We start from the raw sequence: 24,570 nt of genomic DNA, 5'->3' as shown, positions 1-24,570 counted from the left end.
ATCTTCGATAAAGCATTTTGTTATCACACAATTTAGTTTAAAAGTAACTTGTACTAGTATTATTATTTTAAGAAAAGTTGACTTTCGATTCATTTTAAACGAAAAGCAGCATGTCTTATCTGTAAGAACGGTGTACAGCATAGCTGAACGTGTAGACATTATTTCCATTTATGGTTCCTAAAATGTCTGTTAAGGACAGCTCAACTTTTTAACGAAAGGCATCTAGATCAAAATGAAAACCCAGAGTATGTTCGCCAACTAGTAGCCATACTTGAGGAAGCTGGTTCTGTCACGATTAAAAAAATAAGTCATCCTTATAAACCTTATGAAATTTATTTTCCCTTGGTTACAACGACCCGGACAGAACAATCCAGTTTTGTGAAATAATGACAGATAGAATTACGACAGAACCTCGACTAGTTAAAAATATTTGTTTCAGTGATGCGTACCTTTTAATTAAATGGGCATGTTAATAAGCAAAACTGTCGTTACTGGAATAACGAGAACCTACACGCAATTACACAAGGGAATATTCAGTACTCCCAGAAAATTAATGCTTGGGCTGGTATATTGGGAAATGGTATTATCGGCCCAATATTTATACCAAGCAATTTAAATGGCTACTCTCTCACCAGTGTATTGTAGAGCCTAATTATTGTTTCAGCCTTAAAATGTTTACTATTTCTATTCACAAATCTTCTTCATATATTTTTTTTTAAATAAATGTAACTATAATTGGTTATAGTTTTCCCAAACTTATTTGAAGCAGCAAAAAATAAACAAGATGAATCTATCAAAAGCAGCCGATATATCCGGTCACATGCCGGAGCAGTGAAAATAGAGTGAGATAGAATAATATATTTTTTTAATTTCGGTGGTTATTAGGACACCAAATAATAGAATAAAATAAAGTATGATCTTCTCTAAGCGGGAATGTCAAGACATCAATGTCTAGGATGCATTTTGATTTTTAATACCGAAACAGTGGCAGTTGCATTTCTGCCGAAATTATTAAACCGACTAAATTTGTTTCCCGATTTTTCCCGTAGTCTTTCGTAATACTTCGTTTCTAATTGTTACTTGTTCTTATTATTATTTGGTTATAGTTTGTTTTAAAAGTTTAACATTTGTTTCTTGTTGTTATTAATTGTATTGACTTATTATAATGGCTTTTGAGGCGACCATTTGAGGTGGAGGAGGGGGATAAAACTTCGTCAGAGGGGGCTGGATCAATTAAACAATGGAACTTTAACTGGAACGATTACCTTTAATTCCGATGTCAACAATATATCGTATTATTAAAGCGGGAGATTGTAGATCATTCCTTAAAACGGAAAAAAGTTAACCAAAAGTTCCGTAAAGTTGACGATTCAACTAAAGATGTTAGTCGGCGAACAACAAAGACGATTTTTACAAAGCAAATTTAGTACCAACATTAGAAATGATTCGTGATAAATTAGGTATGTACTCCGACTATTCATTTAAAAGTTTGGAAATATTTTCAGGCATTTTAATCGAGTGTGGATTTAGGCACTAAAAGTTGGACAATAGAATGGTAATTATGGAATCTTGGTGTATAGTTGATTTGCGACAAGAGTATTTAAGGAGTATAAAATCATATAGGGAATCAAATCAAAACATTATTTATTTGAATGAGACTTGGTTTGATACCCATGATGTGGTGTAGCGGGGTTCGTTACGTACTTGACGTAAGTCCACCCTCTAATTTTATATGTCGCAGGGTATCCGTCAACCCCCGCACTATTTCTTCGTACAGTTATAGGAGAAAAGTTGACAAAAACGCCCCGGGCGCCACTCTAAGTAATTAAAGGAGCTTAAAGTCCCCTCTAGCCTCTCGGGTAAGCTTTTAAACAGTGGAGAAACCAAGTAGGTATTGAAAGTAAACTTTCCAGTTATTACGAAATCTTATTGCTATGAATCTTTATTATTAAAAATACGGTAAAATTACGGTTGCTTAAAATACACGAATAAATGTTACCTCAAAATCTAAAAATCCCCAATTATCAATTTCTATGATTAAGCACAGGCAGTTATTTGGGAAAATGAACCGGAAAATTCGGCGCTCTACTAATGACTTAAAGCAGTATGATTAAAGGGACGGGGTTACAGTGTTCTTATACAAGCAGTTACGGATGGCATTCGTGAAGCAAAGCCAGAAACTCAATACCAATCAAGCGATGCAAAATCAATCAATCGGTCAACATTTACCCCTGCTCTGTTAATATATGGATAGTAATTATAATATTACGGACCCGGTTATTACTTGTCTTTCACAACATGAGGAAGATAAGCCCAAGTAATGATTAATAAACGTGGCTACTGCTTGCCCTACAAAACACAAAGAAAAATAGTGTCAAAACTATAGTTTTCATCAATATAACTTTTCTCGAACGGAATTAATGAAACATTGTTCTAATCACCCGTTTATTACAAAACACGAAGAAACTGACGAAAAAACAATCATAATACGCGAACTTGGAAGCGGCCGGTTAACTGTAACAGGTGGCTCTTACCTAACCTAATATACACAAATTTAACGTAATAAATACACATACAAAGTTATAAGACTGCAAAAATTTTTGAAAAAAATTTGAAGACACTCTTTTTTCTCGCAAATAACGGTACACATTCTTTAATTAAAAAAATAAATAATTTGCTTGAACTAAATGTACTGTTTGTTATCACACATTTTTACTTCTAAATTGCTTGTATTTTTTTTTTTGATGATCTATTATAAAAAATGTAAGAATTTTAAAACGATGTTGGTACCACACTAAAAGTATTCATTTAAAATATGTTATTTAAAATGAATATTTTATTTACACCAAAGTTTGGCGTGAATAAAATATTCATTATTTCAAGACATTTTCGCTAACTATTTGCATTTTTTTTGGTACCGTTGAATAGAGAATTTTACGCTCCTTAATATGATGTATCAGACGATAGAGGTTCCCATTTGACATATTAAAGTGAGGTTAGCTGGAGGTGAGGAGGTGATTGCCAGAACTTCAGTAAATGCATAATTAAACGTCCCCCTGTATATCTAATTTGACGTGTTTTTTTTTTTTTAAAAGAAAGTTATTAAGGGTGGATCGTTTTGAAATGAAAGCACTGTATATGTTTACCATTACAAGCTCCTCATGACTCATAAGTAAAGCTTAAAATGCACCTTTTTGTTATGTAAATTATATATTTAGAGGTTAAATGTTAACGGGGCAAAACTATCTAAGTTTTCCTATAAAATACTGCCTGGGTTAACCCTTATTACTATAAAATAAAGATAAAATCTTGTAACTTCGTTACAATGGAAAAATATGGCTGGGTAGATAATTCAAAAAAATGCGTCTTATGTACTCCATGTTCCAGAGGAAAAAGAGTAATTATTTTGCACGCTAGTAGTAAAACTGGTTTTATCAGTCATCGGCCGATTACCACGAAGACATGACTGGGGATTTATTTGAAAATTGGTTTTCTGAACAAGTTCTGCCTAATATTCCAAAAAATTCAATTATTGTAATGGATCATACCACTCCAGAATCCCGAACAAAATTTCTAATACAGAATAACAGGATATACTAAATTTTAAGAGAATTAAAAATATGGAAATCCCAGAAAAGATACTCATAAAAAAAGATTTATTAACCATTATTAAGCAACATAATTTTAAAAACGAATACGTAGTTGACAATATTGACAGATTACATGGGCATACAGTATTAATATTGTCACCGTATTACTGCGTATTCAATTCAATTGAAATGATGGGGAATGTAAATGAATGGGGGAATGAAAGGAATGAAAATGAATGAGGAACTATTATAACAAAAAAGTGCAATAGTTCTCCAAAGTTAAGTGCGGTAGTGAGATCGACAATATTCGCAGTCATTAGTGAACTAGATAAAGATGTATGGAGAAATTGTGTTGAACATGTAATAAAAAGGGAAAACGAATATTTAGTTTTGCCACCGATACTTCCAGTGATAATTGAGCCTGACGATTCCATTTCCACAGACTGTTATTTTTCCGATTACTAAGATAAGCTTTTTCCAGTTTATTAAATTATTATAATATTTTTTTTTATTTTTGCATATTTAAAAAAAAAAACTGTTGTTGAAATATGCATTATTTTATATTGTCATGTAAATGGTAGTCTGATGCCTCAAGTCTCGATCGTTAGAACGTGCTAATGATTGTTATGTTATGGTCAAGTCAACAATTTTCATTTAGCATAAAATACTTGTAGAATATTGAAAAATTATTATATTCTTATTATAAAAATTATTTTTGTTAAAAATATCTAAATGTATGTACAGGGTCTTTCCCCATATATTGACCCCCCCCCTATAGGGGTAATGCGAAAAGTTAAAAAAAAAATTAATACAAAACTTTTGGGGTTTTACTTAAAAATTTTTAATCCGATGTCAAAATTTTTTTTTTTCGTTTAGAAACGTCAAATTTTGACAGATGATCAGTTTTTTCTTATGGAACACCCTGTATATGACTTCATAGTTAAAAAGAGTCGAATTTTCTGATTTCAAATATATATAGTTTAACTATGTTTTATTAAACCGTTTCGGAAATATCGAGTTCCAAACTTTAAAAAAATAATATATTGAAGATCTTGGTAAGCGCCGCATTGTTATTGTTTGGCATTTTTTTTAAGATAAATGAATTGAGTAGAAACAATAAAAACAGAAGATTTATTATTACTAGGGTGATATTTAGCATCTTTTTGTTGACAAGGATACATTATTTTAACAATTGTTAAACTTTAATTTAGACGTAATTATAACTATAACTGCTCTATATGACCACCACCATTATCAATACAGTTTATATAATCCTGCTCAGTTTTGTGTATTGTATTCCTTATAAATTGTCTATGATTTTGATTGATATCATCTATCGCGGTAATAATTTTTCTGCGGAGCTCCTCGACATTTTCAGTTCTCTGTTCGTAAACTTTATTTTGCAGGTAACCCCACAGAAATGAATCAAGAGGTGTCAGGTGTCAACGAATTGGCCCAGTTCGTCCAATCCACATGTTATATCTTTCATTTAAAAATCTCAAAACAGGTAACACATGATGCGGTGGAGCACCATCTTGATGCCAAACTATTTGCTCGTATTGCCTTATGGGTAGATCTTCAAGTTTAGCTTCAATTTGATAATTAAGCATCTCTAGGTATCTCTCTCCCGTCAAGTTGCCGTTATAAAAAATAGGTCCTATGACCTGGTCATGTAAAATTCCATACCATATATGTAGAGATTGCCGCCCTTGAAACTTAATTTCCCTTGTTATTCGGGGGTTTGTTCTTGACTAAAAGCGAACATTTTTTCGATTGTAAATGCCCGCGGTTGTAAAGGTGCACTCAATTTTATTAAAATATTTCAACAAATTTAAAAAAAAAAATTATTATCTTCTTCTTTTAGCACTAGCATCTCTTGACAAAATTCCACCCGTTTATTTCTTTGCTCTACACTTAAAGTTTGAACAGGTTATATTCGATAAGCAAAATATTTATACTTTTTTAAAGTTGAATAAATTTTTTTGGCCGATCGATCAAAGTAAATTCTGGCATCTTCTATCGATTGATTTGGGTGTTCTAAAAAGAAATTCAACATTTTTGATGGGCAAGTTGAGGGAGACAAAGGCCCGAACATGATAGCGGAGATCTAAATGTATTCAAAAATTAGTAAAAACTTACCTACCTTCGAAATATAGCAAAATATGTAATTCTTCTTCTGGATCGACAAGAACTGTCCGACGTTTTCTTCGTAGAGTTTTCCTGATGCAAAATGCTCGTTCTATATTTTTAAACGTATTTTTTGCCGAAATGGCACGAAAGGAAAGGTTCGACGATATTCCTCTCTGGCGGCATTTGCGTTATTATTATTTTTATAAAATATACGGACGATGTCACATTTTTCTTCATTACTGTACGGCATTTTTTAACATTTATGGGTCAACCAACAAGAAATGACAATGTCATCTGAATGATTTGTTTTTTAATAAATGTCAAACAATAACAATACAGCGCCTACCAAGATCTTCAATATATTATTTTTTTAAAGTTTGGAGCCCGATATTTCCGAAACGGTTTAATAAAACATAGTTAAACTATATATATTTGAAATCAGAAAATTCGGCTCTTTTTAACTATGAAGTCATATACAGGGTGTTCCATACGAAAAAAACTGATCATCTGTCAAAATTTGACGTTTCTAAACGAAAAAAAAAACAAATTTTGACATCGGATTCAAAAATTTAAAGTAAAACCCTATACAACCCCATACATAAATATGTTAAATTTTATTCTTATTTTGAACTTCATGTTTCTTTCAACTATTAGTAAAAACTGCGGAGGTTGTTTTAAATGGTTTGATATAATTATAAAATACCTGCAAAAATTTCAAGTTATATTTTATTATAACATTTATATTATACTAATTAAACCCATACCAATTTAATAAATAGGGTGTTTATTAAAATTAATATTGAGTAAGAAAACACAATGAACCCATGGAATTTATACATGGCAAAATATATATGTAAATGTACGCGACAGTATTAAAATTTGAAAAAGAAAGAAGATTACGGAAAGAAGGTACGTAAATTCGTCAGTTATCACTTTAGAAGCATTATATAATAATGCCTAAAATTGAATTGTTCACAGACCGTTAATATAATTCAGATTTGTAAAATAAGGTATACCATAATATTAATACCAAGAGGCGATAGGGTAATAACAGTAAAGTAATAAGTTAATCGTGATAAGTAAAAATATAAAAAAAATAAAGCAATTTAGTTAATTACGAGGTCACTTAAAAAACTATTTAGTAGGTTTACAGGTGGAGTTCCATAATCATAAAGCCATCTGTCTGGGTTTAGGGTTCGCGATAGACTTTTTTTCATGACATAAGGCTTAAGGCAAGACTTGATTTGACGGGGCCAAGGGCGGCGGCGAAATATTACACGGTAGGTTTCAGGGTTAAACCATTACCACTGCTGGGTCATGGACGGCATCTATTTCTTCAGAATTCTTCAGCCCTAAGAGGGATTTTTCATTGGAAACACCGAACACCAAATAAAATATCACCAATGGTGAAAATTAGTTTCTAGAGGGCACCCAACCACTATCAAGCATCCTGCTTCCGAAAATACCCGTTTAAAAGTAAAGAAATACTAGTGATAATCAGTTTTGAATATTAGTTTCACTAAAAAGTTTCTGGCGGAGAGAGATGATGATGGATTTGTTTCACGTAGTGACCTAACCTCTCTCTTCGTCTCACAGCTAACAGCACGATTGACTTTCGTCGGAAGCAGGAAATACCCTCCAGATGCGCCGCAGGACTGCTTAAGTAGTAGTCCAAAAGACATCTGGGCGCAATACCAGATATCGAAGAACTTCACTTGTTACTTCATGGATTTAGCCGCCATGGGCACAACAAAAATCCATAGATTACAAATAAGCAAACTATAGAGTGTCTAGTAGAAAATATAGATACGGGCAAAATCGGAATAATTCGATGTTGTATTGATAACATTGATAGTGTTTTAATGAAAAACCTCGGCGAATTTTGTACATATGAAGTTTTAACAAAAAAAAATTAAAAACAAGCTAATTTTTAGATATATTAACCAATAAAGTCTTAATCAATAGAATCTTAATCAAATGAATAAAGAATTTAAGATTCTCCAGATCCCGTTTAAAGCGTAATTAATCCTGTACTGATTGTGCTCTGTAGTTATCTGTAATTTAATAATGAAAAAATGCCTTAAATTTGCATAACTTGCGCTTTTGCCATCTGTCTTTTCACAAAGGAAACTTCCGAAAAGTCCCTGTATTATCACAAAGGCAATTTCAACTTCGCTCAATTTGGTCTAGCCTTACGGTTAAGGCAACTTTTTAATATAAAAAAAAAATATCCCAGAAACAAAAATATTTACTTTGTATATCACATAATAACAAACGGCCAACTACATATTTGAGTAGTCAGCTTCAGGAATTAACTTGAACATTCACATTCGATTCTTAAAAATGATTTTCTCTATGCCTAAGAATGGGGCATTTAAGCTCTCTTTTAAATACGTAGCTGCGCAAATATGGAACAGTCTTTCTCTGAGAATGGATATTATCTTCGAGAGCCTTTTCCAAAAAGGTAAAATTAAGAATTTCTAGTGATAATATTGTAGTATTTTAGTTAAACTGTGAATTAAAACACTCGATGGACAAAAATAGTCAACTAATTTATTTTATATGTACACACTAAACACGATCCCTTAAGGCTACTAGAAATATTTATTTACTACTATTTATATCTATTTAACTATCATGCCTGTGTTCCGACTTCAACTGGCCTCCCCGAGGCGCGGGCTCCTTATATACCCAGCCGACCATGATTCCGGAACATTCGCTAGCCCTTGATATAAGGTTACTCTCTTGCAACGGGTTCTCTCGCAGAAATAATAATCCACGCTTTTCTCCAGTGAACAACGTTAAGGAGTACAAGACCAAACCAGAATCTGGACTCCTGTAACCCGAAATACCACTTCTAATGCACTGCAAATCATCTTCCAGTGCAACGTATCGAGTCCGCATGTGAGTTGCTGATAGACTGTTGCATGCTATACTTCACAAATCCTCGTCAAGCAACTCCTCCTTTAGAGAATACAAAGCGTCCAAAGCGTCGTTATAGGTTGACTTCTGATGTGTCTCTTTGGTAACCATGCAGAAAATTTTTCTACCAGTCTCTTTATTAGTTATCTTGAGTTCTTACCCGACTCTGAGCTTAGACTGATGCAGCTCTTAAATTTTTCAATATTTTCTGCGAATTTTCAGCTATTTATCTTGCTGCACTTTACAGGTTATGGTGTATCGACTCTTTTAGCTAATAGAATGATAAGCCATGAAGATCGAATGCCATATCCGACTCTGGTTGGATTTGCCGCAGTTCAGCGTCTTCGTGGTTTCTTTAATAAGGAGCCAGCCGGTTAAAGTGAATAACTCGAACTGTACCTCTCGGCGGCTTCTGTATTCTGTACAGAACAATCGTTAATGGCTTTCACCACTTTGTATGTCTCATCCCAGGATGTTTGAACTTTCGGTTACGGACTCGTCTCTTAGGGTCGTAAAGCAAAAGCAAGTCACCGTCGTTGTATTTTGGTCTTTGGCATTGATATTATATGCATCCTTCCTCCGATCGTTGGCATCTTCAATGGAAATGCGCACTTGACTCTGAATGGCATTGACTATGATGAAATCTTCCCATCACATTCGAGCCGGAGACTCTCCTTTTTTTTCATGGATGCCCGGTCGATAAGGTCGATAATTTTCTCCCAAATTGGCTTCTTCCCTTTTTTTTATTAAGACAGGACTTTCAGGTTAGGACTTTCTGGATATTTAGATCTTCTTGATTTCTTATATTCGTGTTATTTTTGAATTGAAATTAACAGCTTATCGCCGTTGGCCATGGGTGGTGGTATGGGTTAGTGGGACGGCGGCGACAGGTAACCAGGCGAAAAGAAAATTCAATTTATTTTACTGAATTTTTAAATTCACTATAGAGGCATTTGAGAAATTGAAATATCTTTGCTTTAGTATTGTTAGAAGTCAGTTAAAAAAATATTTTAATTCGTTTTTTTTTCTGAATTATTAAATTATGAAAGGTTTATATATTCTCTACAGAGTGGTCTTTGAGAAATCATGTAAATACATATATCTGGTTGTTATTTGTAAATATATGATTGAATTTTGAATATTTTATGAAAGGTGTTTGGATTTTCATAAAATATTTGTGAAGTTGCTGTTTTCGAATCACATAAGGAACTTATTTGTTTGTCCTTGATCATTTTTTGTAAAAGATTTTTTCAGTACAAAAGTAATAACGTTTTATTTAATAAAGATAATAAAATGTTTTTTTTTAAACAATTGAGACGTTTTTTATATGGAGTTAAATTAATTCTTTATGACGTAAAATTAGTTAAATTTCTTGAGATTTTCATACTTATTTGAAACAGTAAAACTCCTTAGCCTAAAATTATTTAAATTGTAATTTTCTTGTGTACAAATTGTCCCAAAGTTGAGGGTGCTCTTTGGAGTCTTGAAAACCATAAGAGATAAGTTTATGTAAATGGAATTTAAAAAAATTCGAATCAATTTTTGTTTTATTTTCTTTCCTTTTTTTTTCTGCAATTCTCATTGCCTTATAAGCAATGTTCTATCGCTCAGTTACTTTACTTTCAAATAGTGTGTTCTTCGACCGTTGAATGGCTATACCAATTTGGAAAGGAGGGTCATGGCTTTGAGAACTTTTATTCAGATTCGCATAAATCTCCTTATTCCAAAGTTGAAGCGCATTTCTTCGAAAACGATTTTAAATTAGAAATGTCAGAGTTTTTGATTCATTTTATTTGACCCATTTGTTTCATTACGATCTGCAAAATATTATTAACATTTCATATTGGTTTTAATGTAGGATAAAACATGTCTGTAATTTTCCCAATAATATTGCATATTTATGTGTTATTCTTTAGGTTCTAATTAGGTTTTTTTTAAAGTTCTTATTGACCCAATTGGTTTAGTTACGGTAATTTGGTTCTGTAAATAAATAAACAAATTAAAATAATATTTATTATTCAATTTATTTTAGCTAACAATACACGTGGGTCGAAAAATATCCGCTCCAAATTTTCCCATGCCAGTGGAACAGAACGCACCGGTCCGATCTACATTGCAGGATGCCAAGGGTTCTTTTCGCTTGGGTTACGATAACGGCTGCGAAGAGAAGCCGGACGACGGCTCGGAAAAAATACGACTTAAACGGCAGATGAGCAGCGACGATATCACTATGAAAAAGAACAATTTAATTAAAGACTTGGTAGATGGGGATATTAATAATCGAATGAGTTTTGCAGATTTAGGAAAACAAAAACTTATAGGTAAGTCACCTATTTTTTTGAGAAAAGAATATTTTTGGGTATACCTCATTTAATATGATTTTTTAAATATCTTTTTTTTGGTCTTTTTGTAAGCATTAACTTTTGGGTTGATACTGATTTTTTTATTATTACCTTATTTAAGAAATGCGTTTAAAATCTGCATACGTTTTATTATAAAATCTGGACAACAACCAGTATTTTAGTAATTAATTCGGAATATTTATTAATGCAAATATAGGAGAAGTTGTTTTGCACAATTAAAAAAAAAAAAAGTTTATGATATTTTCATAAATTTTACTATTTTTTAAAAAAGAGATTTGCCGTTATATCTTTTTATTTACATTAACTAGTTTAATATATAATATTTTAGTTTAATATTATATATTAAACTAGTTAATGTAAATAAGTTGTAATAATTAAATTAGTTGGTATGGAACCTTGGTAGGACACTGGTTGAAACCTTTGATGTGACACTCAAATTACGAGACAGTTTCACCACTAATCAAAACTCTTTATTTTTATTTTCGACACGTATTTCGCTAACAATGTTTGCATCTTCGGGAGAAGAATAAAACTCTCATTTACATTAGACTATCTAAAAATGAGGCATTTGTTACTACATTAGTATAACATTGCATTCACTACCTTTCCAACTCATGTTTGATAGAGCAAAATTTTCATTTATTATTTAATTCATTCAGAAATTAAATAAGAAGCTTAAATCAGCAAACATTACTTATTTTAATGATAAATGGCGAACTAGATTTGTTCAAAAGGTAAGAAAATAAAAATTTTTTTTGTGACTTTTTTTCTAAAATATAAAGAGTTGAAAAAGTAATTTTATAATTGTCACTTCTAATAGTAACTTTTTTCCATTCCTTTTATAATTATGCTTCATAAACATCTTAAATAACATTAAATAAAAAGGCTTATACAGTATAATATAACGTTTTTTAATTGATCTATTTTTTCCTTAAAATCTTCTTAACTTTTTTTTGTTTTTTAATAAATTTTTCTGAATAATTTCCAGCTGTTTATTTACCATTTAAGATTTAATTTATGTTTATTAAATATATGTTGAGGTGAAACTTTGAAACGTACTTACACATTAACGAGAAGAGATTATGCTAGTCGCATTTGAATATATTTTGTCTACAAATAATACTTAAAACATAACTTGCGGTTGCCTTTAAGTTTTTAAAATGGCAAATTTGTGGCAAAATTTCCATAAAATTAAATCCAAGTAAAAAAATATTTTTTTAAAATAAGTTTATCGAAGGACTCAATAGGGCTTTAGTGGAATAGGCTTTAGCATGTATAAATACATATATTCATCGCCACACCTGTCTTCTCCAATAAGATCCTTACGGCATTGTGAACAAAACTTTATCATTGTGAAGTTTTTTGGCTACAAAACCGACAACATAAATTAAATTGCCTTTTTTAATCAGTGATGAATACTAACGATTATATTTTGCAACACTTTGCTTAGTAAAGTTAATTTGACTATTATTAGTTGTTAATATTGGTGCAGCTAGCATATGGTTTAAATGGTCTAAAGCCTCTGAATTATCGGACTCCCAATTGAAGGAGCTAGTCTGGAAAATAAGTTATTCACTATTAAAGATTTTCAATAGTTGACAAATTCCTAAAGCTCATTCATTAGAATTGATGTTACGGATCCCACGGCTTTTAATTCCACTAAAAAAAAATTCTAAGGGATCCTAATTAAGGTTTCCTAGTTAAGTGTTGCCAGCTATGAAATTTCGGAATTCTCAAGGAAAATCATCAATCATCAATTCTGCTTCTTCCACTTCCGTCCAAATGTTACTGAACCCACTTTGTTAAAAAAAAGACACTTTCACAGAGTTGTGTTACATGAGGGTTTTACAGAGAAGGTTTTTTTTTGTATGTTCTTTCGTTGAGTATGTATCAGGTCAGGTGGATCTACCGCTACCACTGCCATAATAGATAGAATGGACGGGCTCCCACCCGGTAGGAGCTAATTTGGGCAAAAAAACTTTTTCACATCAAGGATTTAGGACTCTGCAACAGGAATTGAATTTTGGATTGTCTAATTAGAACACAACTTTGAAAATACGTTGAAAGGCATGGAATATAGATAAAAGTAGCATTCCCGTGGAAGTATGGGCAGTTTGTTTGCTTGCAACATCTCTGATGCAATGATGCTTATGTAGAAATGGCAAAAAAACGTATCTAAATGTATATTAGAGAAAAAGGCAAAAACATCGCAACGCCGCTCGATCGTATTGTTAATTCCACCGACGCGACATAAGGACGTCCATGTACCCAGTGACGTCGTCAAAAAATATTTACATGATAAATATTTATTAATAATAGATTATGCTTTAAATTATAAACAATTTTACCGTTTATGTTTAGTTTCCAAGACAATATTATTAATAATATAAATTTGTTCCTAAATATTTCAGGTGAGAACAAAGGAATACAATTAGTATACATGAATGATAAAGAAGAGCATCCCATAAAATCCAGTATTTACAATCAAGGAGGCGGAGGAGGGGCAGTAGGTAGTACAAACGGTGGCAATTCAGAGAAGAAAACGTCGTTTGCAGCGTTACCAAATCAAACCACGTGGCAGCAACAAGTGAATAACGTCCAAAGCTTCGCCAATAGTAGTAATAGTCCGGAAAGTGGCTCTAGTAATATTATGAATTCTCAGCTTAATGATATTAGGTAAATTGTTTTAATATTTTAAAATCGACGATGTTTAAATATACAAGATATCATATATACAGGATATTATGTAGAATAAATTTGATAGGTACAAAATAAATTTCATTCACTAATAACGTTGATGAACGTGCCCCTCTGAACTTCTGATTCACAGGCTTGTAATTTTTGCATCGTGAGGGTTAATGGACACTTAAAATGTTGTAGTAATGCAGGTTTTCCAACATGTCTATTCTTATTTCAATAGAAACTTTATTGTTACTAATGATAACTCTTTATTAACGCTTCTTCGTCTAGTTAATATGACTTGAAAATTTTTCTGTCAATTCTCATTCTCATTCAAAATAACTTCAGTATTAAAAACTATATGATTGCAAAATTTCTAGAATACCTAATGTTACTTCTTTTGCTGTTCTTAAGTCCTTCTGAGAAACTTTTCCTTTACCAGATCGTCTCTGCCTTGGAATTACCTGTGTCTTAAGATCTTCTGCAATGTCCTTTACATATTTCCGTAATCAATGTAATCCAAATCAATATCAAATAATCCAGATTTTCCAAAACTATTTTTTTTATTTTAGTTATTACTTGTTCGCTATTTTTAATAACAGAACGTTAAATACTCTACAAAAGTTGATTTTGTAACGGAATGCTTTATATTCTCTGCTTTGTTTTTCCAATTACAAACCGTTTTTCTTCCAATAAAACTTCTGCAGATATATACTTTTTCCGATTTTTGTAATACCCATGTTTTCCACGATGGTTTTTAGAGGTCTTATATATGCAATTAATAATAAAGATGGGAAATGCTTTTAACACAGAAAGCCAAAGAGATCTAAAAAAATGCTTTTTGTTGATTGACATGAAACTGATAAGATAAACTCTTGGTTAATAAATTCTAGTTGCGATCCTATAGGTTTGAATTCTTGAGTTTAGTTGTGGAATGGGATCGAAGGAATAAAAACAACCGTCACTTTATGTACTGGCCAACGTTTCGCAATAATTTTATTGCTTCATCAGGGCCATAACAGTGTGATTTTGCTTGTCATAAAAAATCATGCTTACAGGACACACAGGTAACATAGAATATATAAAATATTGTTTTTTTAACAAGAACGGTTTAAATTGATGGGTTGTATCACAGACAGTTGCTTTAAAATTGATTCTACGGTGTACAATGATGATATGTGATACAACCCATCAATTTAAACCGTTCTTGTTAAAAAAACAATATTTTATATATTCTATGTTACCTGTGTGTCCTGTAAACATGATTTTTTATGACAAGCAAAAACTCTTGGTCCCAACATTTTCCCGATTTTGGGATACAAACCAAAACCTAATTTATCAAAATTCATAAAATATTCATTAGAGCGATTCCGGCGAAATATTCCTGTTATTCTATAATTCTTTTCTGATCATCGTCTGACTAATTACCGCACATGCCTTGTTGATGCTTCCTGCGTGCGTTAGGGATACCTCAAGATGTCTTGTTCTAAAAAGCCATCTTTAAACAAATTTTGAAACGGTTTTAAGGAGAGTGTCCTTTTCTAAACATGCATTACAGAATCTGTAACGAGTTTTTTTCTTGTTTAATATAGACATGGTCCAGGTTTTTCAGGTGGTCAATCAGGCTAATTTTTGGTAACCAGGTACTTTTTACTGGCCTCTGGAATTATTTTTTTGTTTTCTAATAATATCTAATTAATATCTTTAAGAGCGTTTCTTAAGTCTTCTAGAGAATACTGGAACATCTACATTTTTTGATTCTTTTGATGCGAGTAGACTTTTTATTAGGTGTCACTGACAAAAAAATGGTTCTCAGACTGTTTGAGAATAAAATTTACATATTTAGGCATTACCGAGCATTATAAGGGCATAAAGGTAAATAAAACAATTTAAGACATTATGGTCGATAATAAAATGGACGCCAAATTTCGGTTTTCTAATTAAAAGCAGCAACAATTGTAAACTTATGTTTCGCCCACAAAATTTTCGCTAAGAAAAAATAGTTTATTATAAATTGGTGTGAAAAAAATGTTTTTACCTAACAGTATATAATTAAAAACAAATTGAATAAAAATCCATAAATCAACACAAAATGAGTAGTGCCTAAAATGTGTCCCATGTTACGATTTGGTCAATTTAATTAAGTTATTGACTTTAATTAAGTTCAAAAGTTAGAAGGTGGTGAAAAAATTCGAAGTATTTATTCTAAAAGATGGGCCATTTAAAATCAAAGAATATTTCGATGATTTCAGCGATAGTAACTTGTGAAATTTATTTCAATTTTATTCAAAATGCTTTAACAATTTTGCTATCTTGAAAGAACTCGTCCATTATCTCAAAGAGACCTACGTAACTAGAGAAAAAAAAATGAAAACTCTAAGTCTCAGTCTCAAAATATCTTTTTAATTAATCAGGTAAGATGTTTCGCTAATAAAGCATCATCAGACCTACAATAAACAGAAAAACACACGTAACTACAATAAAACCTTACACTAAAACAAAATCAAATATTTAAAATTAGTTAAAATTACCTTATAGCTAGATGACCTGCTAAGTACTGACAATTAAAATTTAAATCTGAGAATACCCACATATTTTGTAATAAAAACAATAACACGGCACAAAAATTCAACAAAAAATATAAAAACCTCTTGTTTCTGCTCACGATACGCATATATGCCTTTGGCTCTAATATTCATAAGCAGGGCTGGCCGAGTGGTTAACGGCCTGGTGTTTCACCGAGATCAACTTTAGAGCATGGGTTCAAATACTACACCTGTCACGTTTTTCCTTTTTATATTTTTTGTTGAATTTTTGTGCCGTGTTATTGTTTTTATTACAAAATATGTGGGTATTCTCAGATTTAAATTTTATTTGTCAGTACTTGGCAGGTCATCTAGCTATAAGGTAATTTTAACTAATTTTTAATATTTGATTTTGTTTTAGTGTAAGGTTTTATTGTAGTTACGTGTGTTTTTCTGTTCTAATTTTGTCTCTAATTTTGCTATCTGATGGAGGTATAAACATTGCAGGAATGTACTTTCAACACGATGGTACTGTCCCACTCAACGAACTGTACGATATTATTATAGCATGAAGAACGGAAACCATACTATCAATGAAAACAGCTTGATCATTTTCGATATATTTATACAAAATAAAATAGGCACATTCAGTCCTAATCCACGGCCTTCTCGATCGCGTGATTTCAATTCTGTCCACTATTACATTTGAGGACATCTAAATCCGAAGTTTATTGCGCAGGCCTTAAGAGACAGGAGTAGCTTTTTTATCTAATAGACAATGCTTGCAATGAATTGCGGAATAATCCAGAGGTTTTTCGAAAGCTAAAAAACCAAATTGTTTTGAGATTTAGGAGCAAAATGATGGATATTTTAAGTAGTTGCTATGATTATTTCGACAGTTTTGTCCAGTATTTAACTAAGTAAAGTATAAATAGTATGTAGAATTTTGCACCTAATTATTAGTTAATTATTGTTTTATCTCTTCTATTAATTAAATATTATAAATTTTTTGTTTAATAAATTAGATGAAATAACTACACATTTTTCGAAGGTATCTTGTTTCTGAAACAAACTGTTCTCTTTTTGACAAGGAGACATACATCTACTTAAATTTGAAGTCGATAATTTTATTTTAGTAAAAACGCGGTGCAGATCCTTACACTGAATTAAAACGTTATAAAGAGTCATTTTTCTGTTTGTCAAAAATTACTCACGATACCGCCTTGTATTTTATACAAAATCAAGTTTTTTAAAAGTTTTGTTACGCAATGACTTGCAATACTTGCAAAGTAGTTCCAAAAAACATATATCATCATTATTTATAATCAATTTACCAATTTCACGAACCCCTCATTAAATACAAGAAATAGGCATAAATTTAATATTCCATAAGAATGGGACAGCGATTTTTTTTTTTAAACTTTCGTGAACAATTATTATAATTAGAAATTAAAAATTAACAACTTAAATATAACCCGATTGGATATCGAAAAACCGATCCGCCAACTAGGCAATAACGAAGTATGGAAGAATATCGTGTGAATCAACTTTGCATCTCTCATGTTTGAAATAACCTGTATATGTATAATAATTATTTAACATTTAATTTCTATTATTTTTTTAGGTTAAAATTAGAAGAAAAACGTAGGCATATAGAAAGTGAAAAACGTAGAATGGAAGTGGCCATGAATAAGCAACGCCAAAAAGTGGGAAAGGCTGCGTTTTTGCAGGCTGTATCTAAGGTATTTTATGAATTCTTTAACATTTTAGTTTTTGTAAATATTTGTACGAATCAGATGATTTTTTTTTAGAAAATGTCCATAGTTAATATCAATAATAATAGTAATAGCCATGACAAAAGTATCGAATGTAGTTTTTAAAGTAGTTAAAAAAATTACATACGTTTAAAACTTATCGTCAGTAGACGAGGAAAAGTTAAGTGGAAAATGGATTAAATGGAAAATTATCATATAAACCCAAATGGGATCTTGCTTTAAATATTAATTTTATAAGAACTAATTAGGAGTAAGCTTTATATTATTTTGTCAATATTAGGCAGAGTTACTTAAAATACTACGCAGCCTATTAATTTTTATCAAAAGGAACTAGGTTCTCCAGTGACTGACATACAGTAATGGCCAAAAGTAGATAGACAAATGATTTTAAAAAAAATCAAAGGAAATAAAAATTCTATAATAAAGATATTTAAGTATATTATGGGCAACATAAACATGTATAAAAATAATTCACATTTTTTTTTAATAATAAACATTCTTTAGAAACACCTAATTTAGTAAATAATAAGAAATAACTAAATATACGCTGGACAAAAGTAGATAGACAAATTTAAAAAATAACCAATACTCTTTTTTTTAAAGTATTTTTTTTATTACAAACTAAACCATCTACAATATTAGTATTTTGTAAAATACCCATTATTTTCTATTACAACCTGACATCTACGTGGCATTGATTGAATAAGATTGTCTATGAGTTTAAAACCAATATTTTTCCATTTCTGTTGCAACCGTTCGAATAATTCACCTTTATTTGAATAGTTTGTATCCCTAATATCACGATCTACAATTTCCCATAAATTTTCGATGGGATTAAGATTGGGTGACTGGGATGGACATTTTAAAACTGATATTTTTTCTTCTTTGAAAAATTGCTTCATAATTTTGGAGGAATGATTCGGGTCATTATCTGGCTGTAATTGGAATCTCGATGGTAAATTGTCTTCGACATAGGGCAACATAACATCTCTGAGAATATCCCTGTACATAAACCTGTCCATTATGACCTCTATGCGATGTAACGGGCCCATTCCATAACCTGAGAAGCAACCCCAAACCATCACTGATCCACCTCCATGCTTAACTGTGGGTTTTGTGTACTTGGGATTCAATTGCTGGCCAGAAGGACGTCTAACATATTGAATTCCATCGGAACTAAACAAATTAAACTTCGATTCGTCGCTCCAGCAAAGACGTTTCCATTCATGCTTTGTCCAGTGTATATGCTGACGGGCAAATTCCAATCGGGCTAAGTGATTCTTTTTTTAAAGCAATGGTTTTTTTGCTGGCCTACGTGCAAATAGATTCTCTTCTACCAACCTTCGTCTTACGGTCCTTGAGGACACATTACAAATCCCTAGAGCCTGTAATTCTATCTGAATTTGACGAGAAGTCATGAAAGGGTTATTCTGGCTAATTTGTTTTAATTTGCGTACAGCTCTAATGTCGATTTTTTTTGGTCGACCAGATTTATTTTTTGGCTCTAATGATCCTGTCCTTTCATATCTTTTGATAATTGCCCAAACAGCTTTTCTTTTAACATCAAATCTACGAGCAATATCAATTTGACGATCACCCGCGCGATATGCATTAATAATGCGTTGTCTTAAATCAAGAGAGAATCTAATTCCGCATGGCATGTTGCACCTTGAGTTAAAGAGAAGCAATAGTATACTAATTTTATTTTATCTACTTTTGACCAGCTATATTTATATTATTGCTTTATCCGATAGCAAGCAAAATATTTAACTGAAATTTATTGGTATCTTTTTATAGACCGCCTTACAAATAACAATAATTTAAAATCTAGGGGACCTGTGGGTAAATCTTTAAACAATTATATGAAAATAATACTTTGTCTATCTACTTTTGGCCACTACTGTATATTATTATAGCATGAAGAACGGAAACCATACTATTTACAATGAAAACAGCTTGATTGATGAATTATTTCGTTACATATTATTTTCTAAAATTAAACCTACAGAACTAATAATAATTAGTCGATAACTTAGTGTTTTAGATTTTTTGCAAAATTGGTGTAATGAAATTTCAGTAGGTTTTTTTCAGTTATTAAGTAAACAACAGTTATTTCAACTTATATTAAAAATCACATTTAAAATAGACTAATACAGTCCACTGTCAACTTAAGTAAACTACTGTCACTCTTTGTAAAACTACATTTAAATTTCTCTGATATATCACCTCTGGGAATGTGTAATAGTTCAGTCTGATCCGCCAGGGAATTATGTGCAAGATTAACTGAACTCACACTTTTCCTAGAAAAAATACGCACAAAGTATTTCAAAGCATTATCCTTATCACTAGCAGATAAAAGTCAAAGAAGAAATATTTTTTGTTGAACCAAGCTTAGATTGTATAACTTTTTCCATTGTTAATTTGTCATTTTGATTAACATGGCTTAATAAGTATAGTTTTTAACAGTATACTTTTCGTGATTTATTTTTCTATGCAACTCCCTGCATTTACGATTACGAAGTTCAATTTCTTAAACGGTAAACATAAAACTCATACTTAAAAACTTGAAGATTTGAATATAATTTTTGGTTGTCCTCTTAAAAAATTCGGGTAATTATATTTAATTAATATTTAAAGCCTGCAAGTTCTAAAAGAGATCTCCGTAGTTCACTGACGATAACTTTTTCTTGTAATGAAGTCTCTGTAGTTCCAAAATTCCAGAACTTAGTTTGTCGTCGGGTATTTATTTATTATTATTATTGGTCGAATTGCATATTTGCTTAGATTTTTATAGAAGTTGTCAGTAATAAAGATTTTAATTTTTACAGCTGACTAATTTGGTAAGATTTAACTTTCGGCTTTATTTTTCGAATATTTTAATTTCATAACATTTTGAATGCCTTGTTATACGTACATTTGAAATAAAATTTGTAGATTTAACCAAAAGTGGTATGTAAAAATGTATACATTCATACACACATACAGATCTTTGTGATAGAGGATAGTATAAAGTTTCTGTTCCAATAAGTTCATTGCATGTTTTCAATTTTTAAGATTAGTTTTTTTATCCGCTTGTATTTAGAAGAGCGTCCTAGGTATATGTCAAAAGATTAAGATATGTTTAATTAAGACTCTATTACAATAAATGCAGGAATAATAATTAAAAAAAAAATAGGGGCCAAAAACAAAAATATATTTTAAACAGGGCATTTCTACATAAGTCATGGTGTAAACTAAAAGATAATGGAGATAGGTTTGGATTAAAAAAAGTTCTTGTATCCATCACCATTTCCGAGCAAATAGATCAGCGCAAAATGTAGACCTTTGGATCAAAAGGCGTTAATTTTTTGATACTTTAAATTATTGCCAATCTTTAAAAACCTGCGAACGAAACTCTATAAGTCGAAAACTCGATAGAAAGAAAATTAATTTCTAATATAGAAAAAATGTCTAATCTTACTCCTGATCTCAATTGCTTTTAATCGGGTAGAGTTCGGGTTAAAATATAGAAAGAGGTTGTATGGTTTTCCTATTACTTTCGTCTCTTTTTAATACATTAAAAAAAAAGAAATATTTATCTTTCTTGTGGGGATGGGACGTTTTTATACCAGATTTAAGAATCAACAAATTCTCTTAACTTAGAACATTGAAAGGCTAGAAGTAGCATGCCGTGGAACTATGGGCAGGTTTGTTTGCTTGCAACATCTCTGATACAATGATGCCAAATGCTTATAGAGAAATGGCAAAAATCACTTTATAATATCATAAAAATTTTCAGTTTTTTCCGAAAACTTAAAACAATACTACTGCTCCCCTTTAATAAAATATCAAGCATTTTTTAAAAATAAATTTGATAAGATACTCTATATCGAAGTCAATATACGTGAAATATGAAAATAAAGTACGAAGAAACGAGAAAACGTTAATGGCATCGCAACGCCGCTCGAACGCATTGTTGACGCCACCGATACAAGCACTCTCTACCAGTGACGTCGTCAACAAATATTTACCTGATAAATTTTTATTAATTATTATAGAGTTTAAGTATAAGTAATATTACCATTTATGAGCTATTTATGTGTTTTTTTTAACGGACTTCGTTAAAGGAAGGTCCTAATAAAAGGCAGCATTTTTGTCAAAGCATTTTTATGGAAATAAAATATTTTATTAATATAATATTATAGATTTCTTAATAAATCATGTTTTAAGACACAAATTTTTAACATTTTGCAAAATTTTATTATTGTTATATTGGACAAAACTCAGTTTTACATCACTTACTTTAAATCACATAATATATACTTCTATGGTGCTGACTTTTTCAAAGGGACAGTATTGCTTCAGCGGAAAGAGTTAAAACTACAAGGATGTTTAAATTGTGAAGGAGTTGCAGGTTTTTTATAGGTTATAAGATTTTTATTATGAGTATTATTTAGCCTGTACAATGGTTTTGAGACATTTAACAGTGACCTATATAATACCTAATACCAATTATTATATCAGATTAATTTATACTAAAAAACAAAGCTTACCTAAGAAAAAAGACTATGTACAATAGATTAGATTAGATAGTTTATTAGTAGTAATATACAAACAAGTACTTTTACAAGTCAAATAAAATATGTAATATGTTGGGCTTTTTCGAAAATCATGTTATTATTTCTTAGGTATTTTAATAATAACTTGAGACATCTAATTCAATTTCTTTGGCGCAAATTTGTTTGTTGCAATCTTCGAATTTTAATTTTTTGTTCTTTTTTTTCCATAATTTGGTGACAAGTGATTTAGCTTTTAAAAAGTCCTCAGGATATCATTTTCATTTTACCCTAGAGTAATATATATAAAAATATAGTATTACCAATATTAAAAAGAAAAAATTAAAAAAATGTATTATGATAATCCAATTGATCAATAAAATGTATGTTATTATAAAGAATGTTTGAAATATCATACATTTGATTAATTGCATTTAATTACAAATATAACACAATAAAATACTATATCACTTTTAAATAAGATATATAGAATAAGATGATACATGGCATAAAAGTCTTATTTGTACTTAGAGAAAGAATTGAACAATAATTTTTAAATGTGCTATAATGATGTCTATTTTGAGTGTATTTTTACCTTTTCCTTGGCAGAGTCAGGGAATGTGTAGCAGTTAAACAAAAACGGATTGGATGGGAAATAGTAATTGTTGCCCTAGACCCCACAGTAACTATTAATCGCAGATGCAGTTATTGTTGATGATGAATGATCAGATCTGTAATTATACAAAATTTGGTGTATCAAGAATATTAATTTATTTTAATTATCCATACTTGTCTATATTAGCTTCACTGTTTGTACTATATACCATTTTGGAAGCTAAAGAAGTTTTTGCACTCTTCAGGAAAACTACCCTTGCAGCTTTGAAGGGTAAATCACTTGGTAAATTAACTGAATTATCGGCTGCTGTGTTTTTAACCAGTGCATCAGAAATCCTAGTAAAAAAATAGTTTTACACACATACCTAATTTCATAAGTATTAGGTATAAATAAAGCTTATATGAGTAACACTAATACTTTTTGTGACGATTTTTTTATACTAGAAAAATATATTTAAAAAAAATTACCTTTAAGGTAGAGCTGATTTTTGTAATAAAGTCTGGCTACTGATAATATTATCTTCCTTATATAATAAATCACTTCTAAGGATATGATCTGAACAAATATATTCTTTTTAATTGTGTTGATTTCGATTAATGAAATCCATTGTTCTCTTTGGGCATATATTAGGCAATTTATAATAAGTATTTGATATTTAATCAAAAAGCAAAAAAATTACAGTAATAAATTAATATGTGGTGCCAATTACTATATATATTATTATAAGTTGCAATATGGTAAAACAAAAAAAAATTATCGACCAAATTTTAGGGAAAGACAAAATTAACTATACATAGATATCAAATCTAAATAAATTACAAAATTCTTTAAAGGCAATAAAAAATTAGTAATTTCATCTATCTACCTAATGTCTATATTAAAAAACATAACTATATATAGATAGGTATATGGGTATTATGCCATCTTTATGCCAAAACAACAAAAAAAACATAAAATCTTGCAATAAAACCAGGGACAAAATTCTAGTTTTATATTTTTTATAGCCTATTGATAGATGAATAGGTTCAAAAATATATCTAGATTTAAAAATATAAATATTTTGGTATTTTACACACACTTTCACATTCAAGTTTTTATTAGGTTTATATCTATAAAATCCCCTATTCTACGTTTATGATGATGGTTACCCCATGATGTGATGTTATGAAAGTATCGGTACTTACTTGTGAAAAGATCGGCTTGAATCACCTTTTTATCATGATGCGGCACAAACGACACAAGTTTTTGCCATCCTGGCAATTTAAAAAAACACTAAAATGTGGCCTTTTTCCTTTTGAAACCAAAAAATTAAAGAAAATACACGAATCCCGAACGTAAACAAAAAGCCGTTTGACAGATGACACTATGCGTATGGCTCAGGCGCTTAAGTTCCGGTGTTGTCGCTTCAAATTTTTTAGAAACGGTTTTAGGGATA

The 24,570-nt window shown here is 30.7% G+C and overlaps 1 protein-coding gene across 9 annotated transcripts in view; it reads left to right on the top strand.

Annotated features, from left to right (window-relative positions):
* Positions 1-24,570, top strand: part of LOC126746393 (patronin) — a 251,463-nt gene that overhangs the window by 88,639 nt on the left and 138,254 nt on the right. For all 9 annotated transcript variants that reach the window (XM_050454627.1, XM_050454629.1, XM_050454630.1 and 6 more), the window contains 3 exons: positions 10,675-10,963; positions 13,417-13,681; positions 17,834-17,951. In XM_050454627.1, the coding sequence (XP_050310584.1) occupies positions 10,675-10,963; positions 13,417-13,681; positions 17,834-17,951 (672 nt within the window). The remainder of the gene's footprint in view (positions 1-10,674; positions 10,964-13,416; positions 13,682-17,833; positions 17,952-24,570) is intronic.

The sequence above is a fragment of the Anthonomus grandis genome, chromosome 17, assembly GCF_022605725.1.
Source record: "Anthonomus grandis grandis chromosome 17, icAntGran1.3, whole genome shotgun sequence".
Lineage (NCBI taxonomy): Eukaryota > Metazoa > Arthropoda > Insecta > Coleoptera > Curculionidae > Anthonomus > Anthonomus grandis.
The sequence above is the reverse complement of the archived record's forward strand: the minus strand, read 5'-3'. Positions and strand labels throughout refer to the sequence as shown.